General features: G+C 42.4%; 1 protein-coding gene across 3 annotated transcripts in view; it reads right to left on the bottom strand.

The window, feature by feature from the left end:
- The window catches only part of DOP1A (DOP1 leucine zipper like protein A), a 151957-nt gene that overhangs the window by 67744 nt on the left and 62535 nt on the right, over positions 1-21678 (bottom strand). For 2 of the 3 annotated variants that reach the window (XM_073626865.1, XM_073626867.1), the window contains exons 8-12: positions 18585-18694; positions 13632-13740; positions 12936-13056; positions 6400-6519; positions 6-117 (exon numbers count right to left, since the gene is read on the bottom strand). In XM_073626865.1, coding sequence (XP_073482966.1) covers positions 6-117; positions 6400-6519; positions 12936-13056; positions 13632-13740; positions 18585-18694 — 572 coding nt within the window. The remainder of the gene's footprint in view (positions 1-5; positions 118-6399; positions 6520-12935; positions 13057-13631; positions 13741-18584; positions 18695-21678) is intronic. The other variant, XM_073626866.1, reaches the window with a different exon arrangement.

Here is a 21678-nt window from a genome sequence, read left to right as displayed (position 1 = left end):
CTTACCAAAGACACAATGTCCAGCAAGAAATCTACTAGTAAACAGAAGTTGATGAGTGGTAGCTCTGGTGGATTACTGCTGTCATTAGGAGTCTGGAGCCTGGCATGCAGTGTCCTCCTAGATAAAAACAGGACCATAATAGGAAATAAAGAACAAGCGTATATACTGTATATTGACCTAACATATTATTCCATGCATTAGGAGTTCTAGAATATGTAAAGTCTAATCTTTCAAGTGTAAATAAGCGGGCTGTGCATTTATAATAAATGTCTGTGCATTCCTGAGCTCAGCAATATATATTATCTATTGCCAGTCAGCTTCGCTGACCAAAAACAGACAGTTTGTTAAAAATAAAGATATATTATAAGCAATGCCCACAGTTTTTTTATGCTTAGTGAGGCTGGTTCCTGTTTAGCAATAGATATCAACTTTTCTAACCAATTTTCCACAATTCTACAGATTTCAGACATTGTAACCTATTGTCTGCTACCATCTTATCTTCGGACTGCTTTAAATAGCAATCAGATCATTACTATTATATAGGATTTATATAGCGCCAACAGTTTGTGCAGTGCTTTACAACATGAGGATAGACAGTACAGTTATAATACAGGAGGAATCTTTGTTTTTAGGCAAAGTATAATTACCACAATTATTATATTTGTTGCAAAATTGTCCAGTATGGCTCCCTCATAAATTTTTCAGACAATAAATACTTTGTTTAGAGAACTTATTTGGAGACATAAACAAATTAGATTGGAAACTCTGCAGCTGCCTAAAGATAAGGGAGGGCTGGCCGTTCCGAATGTTAGACCGTACTGACATCTCAACTTCAGCAACTGAATGGATAGAATTCTATAGATTATTAGGATCCCATACAGCAGATTATATATTCCCAGCTGCCGATAGATCCCCTGGTACAGTTAATAGAAGCTTATCATTTCTATAGTAAACGCAGGTATCCTACATTTTATCTGGATCACTACCCAATAAGTTACTCAACACGAGGGATATACTCAATATACGTCTATATGGAATAATGAGCAATTGCCTGAGGTTGCGAAGCTTAAAAATTTTGATTTATGGAGGGAGGCTGGTAGTTTGTTTCTGTCAACTCTTCGATAATGAGGTACTGCAACCATTTAATAAGTTGGCAGAGAGATATCATTTATCTAATAAGCTGTTTTTCCAAAAGCTACAATTACGGCATGCTCTGCAGAGTCAGGCACAGACTTTTTTTTTATTAAAATATAATCCTTCATCAATTCTAACGCTGGCGGTAACCATAAAACTCTCTAAGCAAGGACTTATAGGGAGTATATATTCTCTTTTTCAAACGACTGCTAGAACTAATCCACAAGTGAATAGCTTTGGGCGGTGGAGAAGGGACCTAGAAACACTTAGTGACGAGGAGTGGGAACAGGCATTACAGAATTTATTTAAAGCATCTCTTTCATCTTCTCAGTGCTTAACTATTAATCATTCATAGAACCCATTATACCCCTTTAAAGCTAGACTCTTGGGGTAAAGCAGATACACCAAATTGCCCAAGGTGCATTACTGATACAGGTACACTTATACATATGCTGTGGAGATGTCCTAAACTGCATCGCTACTGGGAGGGTGTATTTGATATCCTAAATCTGGTATGCTTTACACAGATCCACTTAGACCCAAAAATGGCATTGATAGGGATCATACCGGAAGGCACCATGCCAGCAAAAATGCAGGTGATGTGGTTGAGAACTATGTATATGGCTCGTAAAATTATATTACAAAAATGGATATCAAAATAGCCGCCAAAGATAGATCAATAGGTTAGGGCAGTGTCAACCCTGTCCTCAGGGCCCACTAACAGGCCAGGTTTGCAAGATAACTGAAATACATCACAGGTGATATCATTTGCTGCTCAGTGATTGCAGTATTCTAGTCTGCATCTCCCCAAGGTAATACATAAAACCTGGCCTGTTAGTGGGCCCTGAGGACAGGGTTGATAACCACTGGGTTAGGGCAATTAATCAAAATCTAAGACGTGAGGAATTGACATATAAACATAGGAGGAGCTCTAAAAAATGTTTCAAAAATTTGATGTGATAGGGTGGTGTTATTTGTGGGAAGTGTTTTTTATATTTATGTATTATTGTTGTATTGTGAAAAAAAAACAATAAAAATGATATGAGTGAAAAAAAGAAATGCGTACGAAAACTGATGTAAACTCGCGTCTCCGCAAGTGAAATCTGCACAATTTCTTTCCATCGTTTTTTCTGCATGTATGGTGTGATCGAGGCCCCAGTTGTGTTACACTGCACTCTTGTATGTGCATTTGTACGCAACATTGTGGAGTGAAATAAGCACATTGAACACTATGTAAGGCCTGCGTTGATCAGGTCATTGCACATGTAAATGAGCCCTGAATGTTAAGCTCCGAAGCCCCTTCAGCTAAAACCACATGGCCCAGTGCTGGCATTTTTAAAGTGAATGTAAACCTAAGATCTTTTTCCTTTAAAATAACCTATTATACTTACCTGCTCGGTGTAATGGTTTTGCGCAGAGCAACCCTGATCCTCCTCTTCTCAAGTCCCCCAACGGTGCTCCTGGCTCCTCCTCTTCTCAGTGTGCCACAATAAGCCACTTCCTATTGTGGCACACCTGAGGGCTCGATCCCAAGCTGTGCTCTGTGTGTTGATGGACACACAGAGCGCGGGTTGGCCCCGCTCTCTGCTTAAAGGAGTTGTAAAGGCAGAAGGTTTTTTATCTTAATGCATTAAGATAAAAAACATTTTGTGTGTAGCAGCCACAACAGCACCCCCTAATTACTTACCTGAGCCCCATCTCTCTTTAGCGATGTCCACGAATGTCTAAGACGTCCGGGTCACTCCTCCTGATTGGCTGAGATACAGCAGCGGCGCCATTGGCTACCGTGGCTGTCAATCAAAGTCAGCCAATCAGGAGAGAGAGGGGGCAGAGCCAGGCCGGGGCTCTGTGTCTGAATGGACACGCGGAGCTGTGACTCGGCTCGGGTGCCCCCATAGCAAGCTGCTGACTGTGGGGGCAATCGATAGGAGGTAGGGGCCAGGAGCAGCAAAGAGAGACCCGAGAAGAGGAGGATGACTACACAGAGCCGGTAAGTATAACATGTTTGTTATTTATTTTTTTTATTTTTTAAACAAGACTTTACAATCACTTTAATGCCTGTGATTGGCAGCAGTGGGAGCCAATGGCTCCCACTGCTGCCTCTCTGTCCAGAGAGGAGAGAGAGGAGAGAGTGTAGAGAGCCGCTGCTCTCAGACACATCACTATATGAAAATCAGGCTCAGGTAAGTATAAAGGGGGCTAGGGAGGGAGCTGCACCCAGAAACTGCATTAAAGGTAAAAATCTTCTGCTTTTAGACCCACTTTAACTTTCACCTTCAATCACATTACCAGGCACTGAGCAAAGCAGCATTTTATTTAGTGCTAATAAGTACATCATAGGCGGGAACAATGTATGTATATAATAAGGCAGAAAGGGATAGATAAAAGGAGTGGTAAATATAGTACAAGTCTGCTTTAAAACAGTACTGAACCCAAAAACTAAAATGTAATATATTGCAATATATTGCATATATGGTCCGGGGACACACTGTAAACCTTTGCTGCCATTGTGCTCTTGCTGGGTGTCCAGTGTGCTCCTGTTCCTTTAAGGGGGATTGGGCAGCCTCCAGGCCCACCTGCCTCTCATCTATCCATTTAATCCATGTGCTCCCACAGTGGAGACGCTTATAAATTCAGTAGCGTTAGGACTGCAAGCATACACAGGGTGCCGTGAAGAGGCCTTGCAGCTTACGCATGTGTTTGCAAATGCGTGCTAATTAAACCCCTGTTTTTAAAGCAGACTGTTGGACAGGTTTATTTGGTCGGTTGGCAGACTGGTTGGTGAGTTGAGCTATGGAATGTCCTGTTTTTGTCTTTCATATATTGCAGCTTACCTATTCTTGGATGTGGTGGCTGCATTCATTTTCTTTTTTTTTTTTTTTTTTAGAAGTTTTCTTTTATTTACACCTCAGGTAAATATGCTCTTTTTACAACTTATTTTAACAGACCAAGCTGTTTAGACAAAGTAGCAGTTAGCCTAGATTCACACTGAAGCAGTGCAAGTTGAATCTGTTTTGCGTGATTTCAAGGAGCAGCCACAGTGCGAGTTGATGTGGTTCAGATGTGATTCTAATGTTTTTTTTCTCTCTCTTAATAACATTCAAGTCTATTGATCTTTAAATCACACCGCGGCACACTAAACTCACACAGGACCCTTTTGAAAATCGCATCGGCTTTGCACTGCATATATGTGAACGCCCCCCCACAGAAACTCATGTTATTTCACTTGTCATGCAATTCCATGCGTTCTGGAATGCATCAGAACGAACCAGAGCTTAGTGTTGAAACAAACCATTTACCACTGATAGGGGTGCTTACAATGATCAGCTTTTGTAAAACCCTTATCCCAAAAGAAAAAAAATGCTTGCTGTAACTGCTTAAAGCAGAGCCCCACCCAAAAGAAGAGCGGGGACCTGGTTTTCCCACTTCCAGGAGACCCCACTGCAGAGAGGTCCCTCGGAAATTTGGCCCCCCCTCCTCGCTTCACACATGCGCAGTAGGAAACCGGCCGTGAAGCCACAAGGTTGCACTACCTGGTCTCCCTTACAATGAATGGCGGCAACAGCACCCTGGAGTGCCAACATCGTGGGATCCCTGGACAGGTAAGTGTCCTAATATTAAAAGTCAGCAGCTACAGTATTAGTTTTTGTTTTTTGGTGGTGGGGGGAGGGGCTGGAGCTCCTCTTTAAAAGCGTAGTTCCACCCCCCCTACCACCCCCCCCCCCCAGCAAAAATTAAAAGTCAGCAGCTACACATACTGTAGCTGCTGACTTTTAAAAATTAGGACACTTACCTGTCCTGGAATCCAGCAATGATGGCACCCCAGTTGATGTTTCCACCGGCTCTTGGGTGCTGCCGTTGCCATTGCCTTTAGTTGTGCTTTCTGAATGGCCCGGTGGCGGGGGAAAGAGGAGGGGGGCCACGATGAGATCCCTCGGAAGTGGGGATGGGTACCTGTCAAAAAACAAGTACCTGCTCCCCCTTTCCCTTCCGAAAGGTGCCAAATGTTTCTGTTGTTCCTCCATCGCCAGTTAAAATGATACTAAACACGCACAGTTTCATTTACATTGTCCCTTATATTTCTGTATATGGATAATTGCACTTAAATTATTTTAATAAAAAAAAACTTCTAAGTACCCTTTCCTAATCGATATACAGCTGTTACATGACCCAGATCATTCCCAGCCTGTCTGCAGGGAAACATAATCCTCTGCTGCTGGTCACATATTCAAAATAAAAAAAACAGCCTTTGGGATACAAAGTAAAAATAAACAAACAATATCAATAAACAGTTTAAAATTGTCACACAAATATATATTTTTTGGCAATAACATGATGTCACGCCCCTCCAGCCTGTGTCTTAGAATAAGAGGGAGGTGAAGCCTTCATCAATCTACATGTAATATCCTGCCCCCATTGTGTTTAGCTGGTTAGTGGGCATGGAGGAGGAGAGAGTGAGGGAGCTGTCATTTATCACTGTGTATACTCCCACGTGTGACTCTAGTCACATGGGCTGCTCAGATGTGATAGGGAGGAAATGCTCAGCACAGAAACTTACTGAAAACTGAGCATGTGCAGTGTTGCCACCACAGCTGAAAAATCCCTAGCTGGATTGAGGACATGAACAGATGGTGGTGATGGAGAACAGCAGGATCCACAAGGTTTTATGCAGAATACAGAAAATGAATCTCATAGTGACTGAGTATGAACAGCATGTAATATAGCATTTGTTAGGTTTTTTTATGATGTGGGTTTAGTGATACTTTAAGACACTCTAAGATAAGGAGTGTGATACTGGCCGGATCACCGGGCCAAATAAAGGTAAAAACGCCTACAAAAAAAAAAAAAACTACATCTAAAAGATCGGTAAAGTGCAATATGTTACATTTTTGTTTTTGGGTTTAATGCCTACCACTTTAAGAAGTAAAGAAAATAAAACGAATATTTGCTCAGAGGTGGTGAACAAAATTAAACCTGTTAAAAAAGCTAAACTGATACATTTCATTTAAGCACCTTCAAAATATATTTTAGCATTTAGCGTGAGCAAAAGCTTGGGGGTGAAAGAACGGAAAATTATAATTATATGCAGTCCGCATCTCAGCTGAATCAGAGGAGATTTGTCACTGCTTTGTTAATAAACACTTACTGCCTGAAGGACAAAACATAGTTGGGCAGTAATAAATCATTTGTACAGCTTGAGTGGTGTTAAATAAAAAGCCAAGTGAAGTGGCAGGTTTTTACTCAATACAATGCACTTGTGCCTACCTGCAGCATTCTTCAAACCAGCGTGCAATGTAATCCCACATGTAATAAGGCTCAAAAGAGTTAAACAAAAGGTTGGCTGTTTTAATGAGCTCCGCAGTCCTTTTGTTTTCCCGTAATTTACTGAAACAAACAAATAAAAGGCACTGTCATCATTTTAAGTCACAAATTAAAAGCCCCAAAAGAGTTGGCACAGAAGGTCAAAAGGAGGAGAAAATAATTGGGAACGAATAAAACAGGTAGAGGAATATTAACAACTCCCCCTAATACTCAACTCTTAGACAAGCTCTACCCATGAAAATGTCCATATAAAAAGGATCAGATTGTGTCAATGTAACCACAATACATTGAGAGACAGGCAGCTGACTACAAGGGAAAATTAGTTCCTACTGGTTCCTGTGTATCTGTGTATTGATGACCTTCAAAACACTGCCATTTATCCTATGTGCTTTAATGTACATGTACAGTATCTCACAAAAGTGAGTACACCCCTCAAATTTTTGTAAATATTTTATATCTTTTCATGTGTCAACACTGAAGAAATTACACTTTGCTACAATGTAAAGTAGTGCGTGTACAGCTTGAATTATGCCCTGTACACACGGTCAGATTTTCTCCCAGAAAATGTTCGATGGGAGCTTGTTGTCGGAAATTCCGACCGTGTGTAGGCTCCATCGGACATTTTCCATCGGAATTTCCGTCACACAAAATTTGAGATCTGGATCTCAAATTTTCCGACAACAAAATCCGTTGTCGTAAATTCAGATTGTGTGTACACAATTCCGACGCACAAAGTTTCACGCATGCTCGGAATCAAGCAGAAGAGCCACACTGGATATTGAACTTCCTTTTTCTCGGCTCATCGTACGTGTTGTACGTCATCGCGTTCTTGACGTTCGGAATTTCCGACAAGATTTGTGTGACCGTGTGTATGCAAGACAAGTTTGAGACAATATCCGTTGGAAAAAATCCATGGATTTTGTTGTCGGAATGTCCGATCGTGTGTACGGGGCAGGGCATAACAGTGTAAATTTGCTGTCCCCTCAAAATACACAGCCATTAATGTCTAAACCTCTGGCAACAAAAGTGAGTACACCCCTAAGTGAATATGTTCAAATTGGGCCCAAAGTGTCAATATTTTGTGTGGCCACCATTATTTTTTGTTACTGCCTTAATCCTCTTAGGCATGGAGTTCACCAGAGCTTCACAGGTTGGCATTAGAGTCTTCTTCCACTCCTCCATGACGACATCGCGAAACTGGTGGATGTTAGAGACCTTGCGCTCTTCCACCTTCCATTTGAGGATGCCCCACAGATGCCCAAGAGGGTTTAGGTCTGGATTTAGTGTTCGTAAGGTAGGATGGAATATCAGCCCCTGTGAGAGTAGGTTTGGCCGTAGTGGAAGGGACCATGCATCCTCCACCGCCATCTTTACGATTTCTGCATACCAGGACCTTCTGGGCCATGCTGGGGCTACCAGAATTACCGGTTTTCTTTCCAGCTTGATCCTGCAAAGAAGTCGTGGTAGCAACTGAATAGGGGGGAATGCATAAATCAGTGAGAACTGATCCCACGGGGTCACCAAAGCATTTATCCCGTATGCGAGTGGATCCCTTGTCCTGGACACAAAGTAGACCAACTTCATGTTGAATCTGGACGCCAGAAGATCTACGTCCAGAGTCCCCCATCTTTGGCAAACAGCTCGAAAAATGTTGGGGTGAAGGGACCATTCCCCCGAGAATAACCGCTGGCGACTCAAGTAGTCCGCCTGCCAATTCTCTACTAACGAAGACTGCCGATAGGCACGGAACATTCCTCTCTCCCCAAGTTACAATATGGTTCACCTCTCTCTGCGCTGAGAGACTCTTGGTGTCCCCTTGGTGACTGATATATAGGCCACAGCTGTGGCATTGTCGGATTGGATCCTGACAGGACAATCCCGTAACCTGAAAGTCCAGGCCTTCAAAGCCAGACGCACTGCCTAAATATCCAGGATGTTGATGGGCAAGGCTCTTTCAGTTCTTGACCACTGTCCCTGGACAGTTGTCTTTTCTAGCACTGCTCCCCAGCCTGAAAGGCTGGCATCTGTCGTTACCACCTTCCAGATAACTGGTCTGAAGGATTTTCCTTTCAGCAAATCCTGGGTTAGTAACCACCGAGGCTTTGGGACACCCTTGGGGACAGCCACATTGGCAAGTCTAAAGCTTGAATCATTTTGTTCCAAGCAGACAGGATACTGTTTTGCAACAGTCTTGAATGGAACTGGGCATAGGGAACCGCTTGGAATGAAGCCACCATTTTTCCTAACAACCTCATGCAAAGGCGAATGGTGGGATCTCCTTTTGACCTGACCATCCGCACCAGCTCTTTTATGGAGTTGATCTTTGCCTGAGGCAATAATACCTTTTTCTGGGCTGTGTCTATGACCAGGCCCAAGTACTCAAGCCTTTTTAGCTGTTTTAAGGAAGACTTCTCTAGGTTGAGTACCCAACCTAGTTTTCCAGGTAACTGGTTGTAATGCGTACGCTTTGCTCCAAACGAGCCATCAACTGGTCTATTAGCAATAGATTGTCTAGGTACGCCAAGACTGTTATGCCCTGTGCCCTTAACCTGGCTAGAGGTGGGGCCAGGACTTTTGTAAACACCCAGGGTGCTGTAGCTAGCCGGAAAGGCAAGACTACAAACTGGGAATGGTGCTGTTCTACCTCGAACCGCAGAAACCTTTCGTGAGTGGGAAATATAGGAACATGCAGATATGCATCCCTGATGTCGATAGATTCCAGAAGTTCTCCTCCTTGTAGGTTAAAAAACACTGATCTGATCAACTCCATGCGAAAGGAGCGGATCTTCAGGAACTGATTTAGATTTTTTAGAACTAGAATGGGTCTGACATCTTCATTCGGTTTTGGTACCGTAAAGAGGTTTGAATAAAACTCCAAACCTTCCTCTTCTGTGGGGATTTGAATGATCACTCCCTGAGCCATTAATCGGTCTAGTGCCCGAAACAGATTGCCTTTTCCCTGGATCTTTGGGAACGTTTGACCTCAGAAAACGAGATGGTGGAAAGTCCCAAAATTCCAGTTTGTACCCTAGAGTTACCGTGGAGATGACCCCCCCACCCTGGTGAGGGGGCACTCCTTCATAATGAGGCTTTAGAATTCTGTTTTGCAGGTTTCTGGCCCCAGGCCTTCTTATGTGCCTGGGCCTGACCCTGAGGTTTTCCTCTAGAGTCTGACGGTGGAGGCTGTCCCCACTCCTAGAGGCGGATGCCCCTGGCGCATGACTGCAGGCTGAGTAACAGCACCTGCCAAAGAAAAAGAGGATTTTAGTAGGAAATCCAATCTTTTATCTGTTGGATCCTTAAGAATTTGTGCATTGTCTACTGGACAAGTTAGACTTTTATTCACACTGGAAATCGCAGCGTTAACTGCTGGTACATTCCATTTTTTGGTGAATTTCTCCTCCATGGGATAGAGAACTGAGAATCTCTTTGGAGGGAGAAAATGCTTATCCGGGTGATCCCATTCAGCATAAATAAGCTTTTCTAGTAATGCATGGACAGGAAACGCATGCAAAGGCTGTGAAGGTTTTAAGGAACCCAAGGAAGAAACTGAACTTTCAGTAGACTCCGTTAGGGGTAGCATGAAAGTGGAACGAACCATCTCCGTAAGAGATTGTACCAGCAAATTCTCAGATTGCGAGGCTGAAAAGGGTCCATCTACCGTTGTTTCCTCCACAGAGGAGTAATTGGTTTGTTTTTCCTCCTGATTGCCTGAGGGTAACACCTCATCCTGTACCCACAGTTCCCATTGCAAAAGGGTCTAAGGTGGGGGAGGGGGATCTAACACGCTTCCTATCCATTTGGATGGAGGATGCGATTAAAGCCGCTAATCTTCCCTCTAGGCTTTCCATGGCGGAGGAAAAGGCATCATCAGTCACATATACGAGGGCTGAGATGTGAGAAGCAGCTGCACCACTAATTTGTTCCAATGACTCACCCTGGCTTGCCCCAACTGGTATTTCAGGCGAGGATGACAGTGTGGAGGCACAGCTGGAGTTCCCAGCGCCTGAAGGCGGAAACTTTGGTACCTTTTGTGAGGTTTTTGTGGTGTCTTTTTTGGCAGACATAAGGCCTAAGCACAAAAAGCAGAGGCACTAGTTAAATGCACTAATCGCTGAACAATAGTCTGACAGTATAATGCCGCTATACAAGTTCAGTCTAGTGCTGGGAAAAAATGTTCTTCCATATTAGGAATGCCCGTTTTGCACCCTTACATGTCCCAACGCTCCTGTGTCCCGAGTGTAGCCAGCTTGCTTTCTCCTTTTCACACAGCCGAGGAGAGACAGCTCCAAGTAATATCTCCTATCAGCACTTGCGCCGTGCATCCTCATGGACATTTATGACCCACAAACAGTGCCGCGCCTAGGCCCTGCCCCCTCCGTACAACCTGCCCCCCTTTCGTTTGTATTTTTTCAAATCGTTCCCGTGGCGGTGGCCTTTGGGTCCCGCAGACCCAACACGGGGGGGGGGGGGGAGAGGCAGAGCCCAAAGACACCTGGCAGGGGGGTAAAAGTTCTGAAGCCGAAACCGGGACCTCCGCAGCCCCCGCGGTGGGGGGGTTATTACAAGGGGCACAACAACTTGTTGATCCCTAACCCCTCATGGTCCCTCCAGGGGGGAGAAATGCAAGATGGCAGATATCTTACCTGCAAGAGGAATCCCCACTGTGCAAGCTGCTGCTGCCACACATGGACTGACACTGAGCTGAAGTGAAGACAACAGATTAAGGTATGTGCATATATTCCCTCTAGTGGAGAATTAAGGCATGACAAAATTTTTTCCTTAAGGAAGAAAAAAATCATAGGTGGACTTTTTCAGTTCCTATGCTTCTTCCCTTACCTGATCCTCACCGCAGGATACTGCTGTAACAGACAGATCCAAACTTCACCCATCACGGAGTTAGCAAACCTTCAAGTACCGGGTCCCTTTTTATCGGGGTTCCACTCCCTTGGACCTGTATTAGCACCCCTCCAGGAACAACTTTAGGTAATGTTAGCATGACCAAAACCCTGGATCCCGGGGTCCAGCCCTACAAAGAGAGGTGCAGGTACCATCCACTTTGGCCTCAGTGGCACTTTGGATGGATCCGGTCTTGTGGAGGCTATTTAAATCCAGCAAGGATCCCTCTTGGAGCTCCTCAGAGCACATCTTCACTCGTGACCAACACCTTAGACACTGTCTAAAAAACTGAGGTACTCCTGGTAGGAGGAGCGGTTCTATAAGAACTGTATTGGGTATGCCGGTGTCCAGCACCCGAAGGTGGCTATAACCCATATAGTTAATACTATGGCTCTGTGTCCCATGATGTACGATAAAGAAATTTGTTTTGTCCACCTTTTAGGGCTGTCAGGTATGCTGTACGGGGGCCCTGTGACTTAACAGCAGCCCTTGTGGTGGATAAAACAATTTGTGGCATATCACATGCTCCTACTCCTTTTAGGTATGGCATACCTGGTGTTCAAACATATTTAGAGAATTAAAGAGGAACTCAGGAAGCTGTGCCCAAAAACGGGCAAAGGACAAATAACCAGTCACCAGTATTTCTTGTGGTCTCCCTATAGCAGATCTTTTCACCATTCCAGACTTGCCACACCTTGTTCTACACTTGGTGGAAGCAGACACCTTGGTAGAGACATGGCTTTTCTTTCTCATGTCAAAGCCTTGAGCAAGGAGAACAGTAGTGACATCACCAAATCTCAGGCCGAATCTTGTGAAACTAGCATTGGGAGGAAACAGTGCCTTAGATCTCACAATGCAGATATACAGCTATAGGGCTGTAGGCACAGGAATATCTAAAAATTCTCATGTACCAGGAAAGTGAATTGCTATTTTTTAGAAGAACATTTAGGACAAAGGGTATTTTATCAGGGTACTGCTTAAGCACAATTAACACTTCTAAGTAATCCCTTTAATATAGCAACTTTTTTTTTTGAGTTTAAGACCACATTATTTATAATACCATGACAACATTAAGGCCTCATTCACACTGGACAATTTTTCAGCTGCTCCTAGTGGTGTCTGACATTTTTTTCCCTGCCTCCAAACACCTCTGCATGTTGGCCTATGTGTCTATGCACACATAGGCTTTTGGAGGAGTTTAGTGGCAGAAAAAAACCCCCACAGCGTAGACGCACGTTCAGCAGCAGCAGTAGCAGCGTTTGCCTAAGTGTGCCTAGCAGACAAATGTTTTGTCACGCTGCAAACACAACAAAATGAGCTGTAAAAAACAAAAACAAAAAAAGTTGCACTCCACATGGGGTGTTTCATCACGTGTAGGGCAACCCATTCATGTGAATGGGCTGCGCTATGCGTGACAAGCAAAAACATTTAAAAAACACACAAAAAAACATGAGAGGGAATGAGAATTCCCACTATGCTCAAATATGAACCCTGTAAATGCCAGCTGCTACCATGTAGAGATACGTTTTCTGCAAAATCAATTAGGAAGCCAATTTAAAAGAAAGAATAATGGAACCTACCTACTTAGCTGTGCAGGGTCCTTACTAAAAGGTGCTTGTGTTTGAAGATCTAATTCTGCTTTACACTGGGTATACAATGTTCTGAATACTTCTATTAAAACATCTTCCAGAATTGCAGGACCTGAAAAAGTATGTACACAACTTTACATAAACAATCAACTTGTCATGAACATATACAGCGCTTAATATATCTAAATCTGCAACAATGATCAAAAAGGAGGAGACAGCTACAGTTATACAAAGGTCATTATCTACCTGCATATGAATTAAAACAATATTTACCATACACATTTTAAATAGCCCAATAAACCTTATCTACACTCACTCAAGAAAACAAAAAAAAGAAAAACACATACTAACTGCTGGAATAAGTGCATCAAGGAAATAAAAAACTTAAACATGTTTCTGCCAAATATTTTGCTGATTCGATTCTGCATGCCTATGGCCAAATCCAAAAGACTACCATGTGAACAATAGGAATGATATAATTACCTAAACAAAGACATCCATGACCACTGTCAAAACATTTCTACCATTTTAGCCGTTTAATATTAGATGCCGTTTATAGAATATCAAGGGCCATAGTTGCTAAATATTCCTAGCACACACTCCAAATACTGTACGGGCCCTCCTAGTCTGGCACTATCAGCTTAGAACTGCTATAGTATGTGGTAGTATAAAACAGAAGGAAAATACCAAGTTCAGGTTTATCCAATAGACTAATTAGGATCCGGAATGGTTTTAAATCTTGCATTAGTGAGTTTTCTCTGCTCATTTCTTTTCCTTGTAAAATTCCCACCATAGCCTGGAATGAAAATAAAAATATTGTGTTCGCATTTATATGGCTAATATCCGTTACATTTTATAGGAGGAAAATATAAAGTTCAACAGTCCTAGCAGAATACTTATTAGGCTGTAACCAGAGGTGCCTGCTTGCAGTCATAACTCTTTTCTAAAGTGACCCCTAAATAAGATGCACATATTATGATTGACGCAATTCTCCAGGGACTTCTCCCTCTTTTTCAATTGCTTCCAGAGGTATTTGAAAAAGTGGGCGAAGTCCCTGGAAACACCTTAAGCACACCCCCATCTCATGACATCCACCAGACATTTTTACAGCCGTCATCCTTGTGCACCCTCAGCTGCCGCTAATATCCATACCTTGAGCTGGCTGGTGCCCTGTCATCCTTGGTCTTGGTTTGCTCAATGATGCCTACAGCCTCACACTGATTACAGCTGCTTGGTCTCAGGTGTTCCTTTTTCATGCTAACTTCAATTTTAATAAAGTGATTTATTATCTTATACTGACCTCAGTGCCCTGCTGTTAGTTTTCCTCTGCATTGAGGTGATCCTACCCAGATTCTCTGCGGGAGCTGCACAGGTTCCAGTCTCGGTCCTTTCTCCTGCTCAGCTTTCCATCCATCCAGTTGCCTCATCCCTTCCTCTACCCTTATGATGGTCTGTAGATACAGATGAGGGTTGGAAAAAGGGACTCTGCACTTCTCCTATGAGCGCCTTATGTACTGTATACTTGTACACTTTTTGGATTCGCTACATGAACATGTCTTCCTTACACCGCAAGCATGTGAATGGATAGCGAATGGAGGAGCAGCAGGATGAAGAGCTCCTCTTTATCACTGTGCTCTCTCCTATTAGCATGCTTCTTATGCTACAGAACAAATGAATGGCTTCTTGTGCTACTTCTCTCTCTAGCAATCTGAGCTCTGCTGTACAGGGACTGCAAGAGGCTGATACCAAGTCACATTCAAGTACTTTAAGTGGTTGTAAAGTAAAAAAATATGACTGTTCTATCAAGCCATCCTACACAATGTAAATGTTTGTATAAAACGATGCCTCTAAATACCTCATCTCAGATCTTTTCTGGCCGGTCACGTAACCTCCAGCCGCTCTCCTCCTCCGATATAAGGGCTTCAGCGGGAGGGCCCGAGATCCCCCTCTAAAGTCAGCCTGGGAGGTAACGTGACCACTGTGCCGTCCACTCAGCCCCTCCCAGCGTAGCCCTTAGATCTGAGGAAAAAAGCAGCAGGAGGTCACATGCTCGGCCAGAAAAGATCTGAGATAAGGTATTTAGAGGCATCATTTTATACAAACATTTATGCCGGTTACACACGGTCGGACTTTGACCGGACTGGTCCGACGGACTCCGACGGACCAAATCCGGTGGACAATCCGATCAACTGTGGGCTCCACCGGACCTTTAGCGGACTTTTCCAGTCGCAAATCTGACAGACTTTAGATTTGGAACTTGCTTCAAATCTTTACGTCGTAACTCCGCTGGACCCAGAAAACCGCTCGTCTGTATGCTAGTCCGACGGACAAAAACCGACGCTAGGGCAGCTATTGGCTATCAACTTCCTTATTTTAGTCCGGTGTACGTCATCACGTACAAATCCGTCGGACTTTTGTGTGATCATATGTAGTTAAGTCCGTTCGTTATAAAGTCCGCCGCAAGTCCGCCAAAAGTCCGTCGAAAGTCTGTCGGACTTTTGTAGCCGAAAAGTCCGACCGTGTGTACGCAGCATTACACGGTGTAGGATGGCAGTAATGTGTATTTACCTTTACTGCCAGCTACTAATAGTGGAAGGAGGGGATGGGAGGGGTGTCTCACACACGCAGGAGCTGACAGACAGGGAGGGAGAAAGGAGAGCAGCGAGATGACGGAGGCATACGACCTAACCACAGCAATCATGCATCAGCAGCCATGATTCCCCGTTTTGCACACTAAGGGGGACACAGGAACCAGCACGATCAACCAGTTTTTTTTTTTACAGCTTAGAGAGGGGACAGATGCTGTGCTGTTTAGCCTGCTATAAGGGTGTATCAATAAATAAATAGCTGCAAATGTGTTTTTCTTTATCTTTTTTAAACTTCAGCTTTTTTTTTTTAAAGAATCATACTTACCTAGGTGGATGTAGCATCAGTCCGATGCTGCATCTGTCCCCCACTGGCTCTAAGACTCAAACACCACCGATCGCACGGTTCTCAGAGCTCCATGAGAAGAAAGCTGGTGACTGTCAGGGAGTGGGAGCGGCTGGCTCAGGCTTTCAGCAGCTCGCTAAGAGGCTGAGCCAGGTGCCGATCCAGGGTTCTGGGCGGACCCTGACCATATGGCCCGATCTTTCTTCAGCCTGGACCAGCTCTGCGACATCAGCCCTCTGTCTGCTGAAAATGGTTCACAGGAGTGTCAAACAAACTGCACTCCTATGATCCACAGGAGAAGTACAGCCAAAGCTTGTTTGTCTCTTTTAAAGAACCACAATTCGATTAAAAAATAAAACATGCATAAATGTCAGACTATTTATATTTGTAACGGCTTTCAAGGTATTTACATACATTTAGAATGACTTCTTATTTACTGTAAGAAGTCACTGTAATAAAATGTTTTTTTCTGGCAAGTGTTTCCCATTTTCAGTAGGTTCTGGATTAAAGTATATCTATAGCCGTGGCCAAAAGTTTTGAGAAGACACAAATATTAATTTTCAAGTCTGCTGCTGCAGTGTTTTTAGATCTTCGTCAGATGTATACTGGTATATGGTATACTGAAGTACAATTACAAGCATTTCAAAAGTGTCAAATGTTTTTAGTGACAATTACATTAGGTTTACGTCAATATTTACAGTGTTGACCCTTCTTTTTCGAAACCTCTGCAATTTGCCCTGGCCTGCTGTCAATCAACTTCTGGGCCACACCCTCACTGATGGCAGACCATTCTTGCATAATCAATGCTTGTAGTTTGTCAGAATTTGTGGGGGATTTTTTTGTTGACCCGCCTCTTGAGGATTGACCACAAGTTCTCAATAGAATTAGGGTCTGGGGAGTTTCCTGGCCATAAACCCAAAATTTTGATGTTTTGTTCCCCAAGCCACTTAGTTATCACTTTTGCCTTATGGCAATGTGCTCCATTATGCTGGAAAAGACATTGTTTGTCACCAAACTGTTTTTGGACGGTTAGGAGAAGTTGCTCTCGGAGGATGTTTTTCTACCATTCTTTATTCACTGTGAGTGAGCCCACTCCCTTGGCTGAGAGGCAACTCCACACATGAATGGTCAGGATGCTTTAGTGTTGGCATGACTCAGGACTGATAGTAGCGTTCACCTTTTCTTCTCCGGATAAGGTTTTTTCCAGATACCCCAAACAATTGCAAAGGGATTTATCAGAGAAAATGCCCTAACCCCAGTCCTCAGCAGTCCAAACCCCGTACCTTTTGCAGAATATCAGTCTGTCCCTGTTGTTTTTCCTGGAGCGAATAGGCTTCTTTGCTGCCCCCTTCTTGACACCAAGCCATCCTCCAAAAGTCTTCTCCTCACTGTGCATGTAGATGCACTCACACCTGCCTTCTGCCATTCCTGAACAAGCTCTGCACTGATGGTGCCCTGGTCCGGCAGCTGAATCAACTGTAGGAGACGGTCCCGGCACTTGCTGGACTTTCTTGGGCGCTCTGAAGCCTTCTTCACAAATGCGGTGGAAATGTTTTTATGGGATTAAGTTCATTTTCATGGCAAAGAGGGACTTTGCAATTAATTGCAATTCATCTGATAACTCTTCGTAACATTTTGGAGTATATGCAAATTGCCATCATAAAATCTGAGGCAGCAGACTTTGTGAAAATGAATATTTGTGTCATTCTCAAAACTTTTGGCCATGGCTGTACAGCCAAAATTTTATTTTTTTTATATTGGATAGAGTTGGGGAAATTTCTCAGATTTCTCTTTACTTCCTGTCCTGTAAACATAAAAAGGAAGTGAGAGGATATCTGTAAGGAAGTTCCTCTTAGACAGGTGTCATGCAAAAGATATCGCCATTGGAAGATTTCCACTGACCGCAACAAATGTACTGTTCTTTTTCAAAACAAACAGGAGTGGTGGTGGTGGTGGAGGGGGGGGGCGGGGAGTGGAATAGGAGCTCATAGAAGACATTATAAGGAGGCAGAAACAACTGAAAAATGGATTACAGGACAATTAAGTAGTAGATGTGCAAAGATTATTATTTTGAGAAGAAGGATATTGTTCTGTGTCACTTTAACAGTGAATGGTATGTCTTTCATGTGATTCTCCCTAATGGCAAACTGTAATATTTTTGGGTATTTTCTGTATGCATATGAAAGAGATCTTAATATAATGGCTTTTATAGAAGCACACTGCAAATACTGTAAAAGCAGCACTGCTTATCATCAGCACAGAGGTATTTGCTGAAGTCTCACGATTCTTACATAACTGGATGTTTACTGAATAAAACCTGCACATACGGAGCCTGGAGGGGGCATTGCAAACTAACTGGTTTTCATATGTGAGCGCATGTCTTTGTAGTTTTGTAAATTCTCAGTGCGATTCTGAAGCCCAGTATTGTATGAGGTCAGACAAAAAAGCAATGCGTTTTGAAAACGGGCATTTTCAATCTCGTGAGGTAAACAATAGAGGTGATCAATTATGACAACTGCTACTACTATTAATTGGAAAAGTAAAGATGTACCCCATTACTTCTAGTGAAATTTAAAACGTAATGAAAGCTCCACAGAAAGAAGGATTTTACAAATAAAGCCATAATTTCAAACACAAACTAATTACTGAATGCACCCCCCCCCACCTCACAACTATTTTTCAACAGATATATAGTTTTCAAATACACACCTGTACTAAAAGTTCCTTGGAGAAGGTATTAAAATAGTAGCAGGCATGTTCCTCAGGGTTGCTTTGCCTTGTACTCCTTGGTCCTATAATGGTGCCATTGTTGTCAAAACCTTAGATTAAAAAGTACACAAGATAAAATCAAAAAGTGCTCAACCAATCTAATGATAGGAATAAATACAGACAATCTCTGACAACTCACCAAAGTTGTATTTCCCATAATGACAGCAAAGAGAAAATGACATTGGAATTAAGGGAATGGCTTACCAACTCCATACTGTACACCTAAAGCTAATGGTGGTAACAGGATTTAATGGGAAATTTTGTTTTTTTAAACCCATCTGTCCAAATAGTTGCCGCACTACAGACTTCCCATAAACACGATCATAAGTAATATTAAAGTTCCATTTCATCAAATGCTGCTTGAATATTCACTGATGTTTTTAAAAATAGAGCAGAGCAATGAGGACATGCAAAGTAAAGTACCATAGCAGCCAATCCTTGTTCCCAGTATCAGAGAAGTCAGAATAATGAATGAATGCTGCTTGATTTTTATGGGTCTTTGCAGTTTCCTCTCTTCCTTACTAGAGATGTGCTTGGGCATCTGTCAAACTCCAATCGAACATCAAACGTGCTCTCTTTTTTTTTTTTAACTCCAATCATTCCTGCCCAACAGATTGCCTCTTTGTTTAGCTGAGGGGCAGGAATGACATGGCCGCAGTTCATTAAAGTACAAAAAAAAAAGAAAGAAAAAAGAGCACATTCAGGGTTGGAGTTTTTTTTTTTTTTTGGAGGACCCACAAGCGCACCTCTATTCCTTATTTAACAGAATACTGGAAACCGAAAATACTAACTGCTTGGCTGCCATGCTGATTAAATGACGTTAATACTGTCTGAGGCCTTGACACAGAACAAGTATGTACAATAGATCACTTCTAATTTTAAAATACAGTGCATATAAAAAGTCTACACATCCCTGTTAAAATGTCAGGTTTCTGTGATGTAAAAAATGAGACAAAGATAAATCATTTCAGATTTTTTTCCACATTTAATGTGACCTATAAACTGTACAACTCAATTGAACAACAAACTGAAATCTTTTAGGTGGAGGGAAGTAAAACTAAAAAAATAACGTAATATGGTTGCATAGGTGTGCACACCCTTAAACTAATACTTTGTTGAAGCACCTTTTGATTTTATTACAGCACTCAGTCTTTTTGGATATGAGTCTATCAGCATGGCACATCTTGACTTGGCAATATTTGCCCACTCTTCTTTGCAAAAATACTCCAAATCTGTCAGATTCCGAGGGCATCTCCTGTGTACAGCCCTCTTCAGATCACTCCACAGTTTTTCAAATCGGATTCAGGTCTGGGCTCTGGCTTTAATCTTCATCCAGTGAAGCCATATCTTTGTTGATTTGGATGTATGCTTTGGGTCTTTGTCATGCTGAAAAATGAAGTTCCTCTTCATGTTCAGCTTTCTAGCAGAAGCGTAAAGGTTTTGTGCCAATATTGACTGGTATTTGGAACAGTTCATAATTCCCTTTACCTTGACTAAGGCCCCTGTTCCAGCTGAAGAAAAACAGCCCCAACGCATGATGCTGCCACCACCATGCTTCACTGTGGGTATGATGTTCTTTTGGTGATGTGCAGTGTTGTTTTTGCACCAAACATATCCTTTGGAATTATGGCAAAAAAGTTCAACCTTGGTTTTATCAGACCAGAACACATTTTCCCACATGCTTTAGGGAGATTCAGATGTGTTTTTGCAAAATTTAGCTGGGCTTGAATGTTTTTCTTCATAAGAAAAGGCTTCCGTATTGCCACTCTACCCCATAGCCAAGACATATGAATGGGATGGGGGAAAAGTAAAAATGAAAAACTCAGTCAGTACATACCTGCCATCATTCTGAAGTGCCTCTGATTAACCCCAAATAAATTTGGGGTTAATCAGAGGCACTTTAAAATTATGGCAGGTATGTACTGACTGAGTTTTATTTTTACTTTTCCCCCATCCCCCCCACCCCCCAAAAAAAAAAAAAAAAATCACTGTGCTTCAACTGAGCTGTACAGTTTATAGGTCACATTAAAAAGGCGGAAAAGTTCTGAAATTATTTATCTTTGTCTCATTTTTTTACAACACAGAAACCTTACATTTTAACAGGGGTGTGTAGACTTTTTATATCCATTGTACATTAGAGAAGGTTAGAGACTTAAAATAATGAAGTAGGACCCAGCAATATTTAATAGTTGGTGTAATAAATGTGATATACATTTTGCATGTGAGCCCCATTAGAAGATATAAATGAAAACCTTATCAAATTATCAATAAAATACTTTAACTTTAAACATTTTATGTGTCTGTGTTTTCTTTCATTTACATTGCACCTTCCCATATTTCCATTAAGGATGAGATGCCACTTGCCAGTTCATACTAATGTGTACTCTTTAAATGCAAAAACACAATAATAGGAATGGTCACTTTATTTATTTTGCACTTTGAGCACCAAGTGAGCATTTTGTCCTGAAGAAACTACAAAAGTGGTTAAACATGTCAGGTTAAACTGGTTGTGGGAATCATTACTTGAGATGTACAGTGGGGACGGAAAGTATTCAGGCCCCCTTTAAAGTTTTGCTCTTTGTTATATTGCAGCCATTTGCTAAAATCATTTAAGTTCATTTTTTTTTCCTCATTAATGTACACACAGCACCCCATATTGACAGAAAAACACAGAATTGTTGACATTTTGCAGATTTATTAAAAAAGAAAAACTGAAATATCACATGGTCCTAAGTATTCAGACCCTTTGCTCAGTATTTAGTAGAAGCACCCTTTTGATCTAATACAATCATGAGTCTTTTTGGGAAAGATGCAACAAGTTTTTCACACCTGGATTTGGGGATCCTCTGCCATTCCTCCTTGCAGATCCTCTCCAGTTCTGTCAGATTGGATGGTAAACGTTGGTGGACAGCCATTTTAGGTCTCTCCAGAGATGCTTAATTGGGTTTAAGTCAGGGCTCTGGCTGGGCCATTCAAAAACAGTCACGGAGTTATTGTCAAGCCACTCCTTCATTAATTTAGCTGTGTGCTTAGG

This window comes from Aquarana catesbeiana, linkage group LG04 (assembly GCF_042186555.1).
Source record: "Aquarana catesbeiana isolate 2022-GZ linkage group LG04, ASM4218655v1, whole genome shotgun sequence".
NCBI lineage: Eukaryota > Metazoa > Chordata > Amphibia > Anura > Ranidae > Aquarana > Aquarana catesbeiana.
The sequence above is the reverse complement of the archived record's forward strand: the minus strand, read 5'-3'. Positions and strand labels throughout refer to the sequence as shown.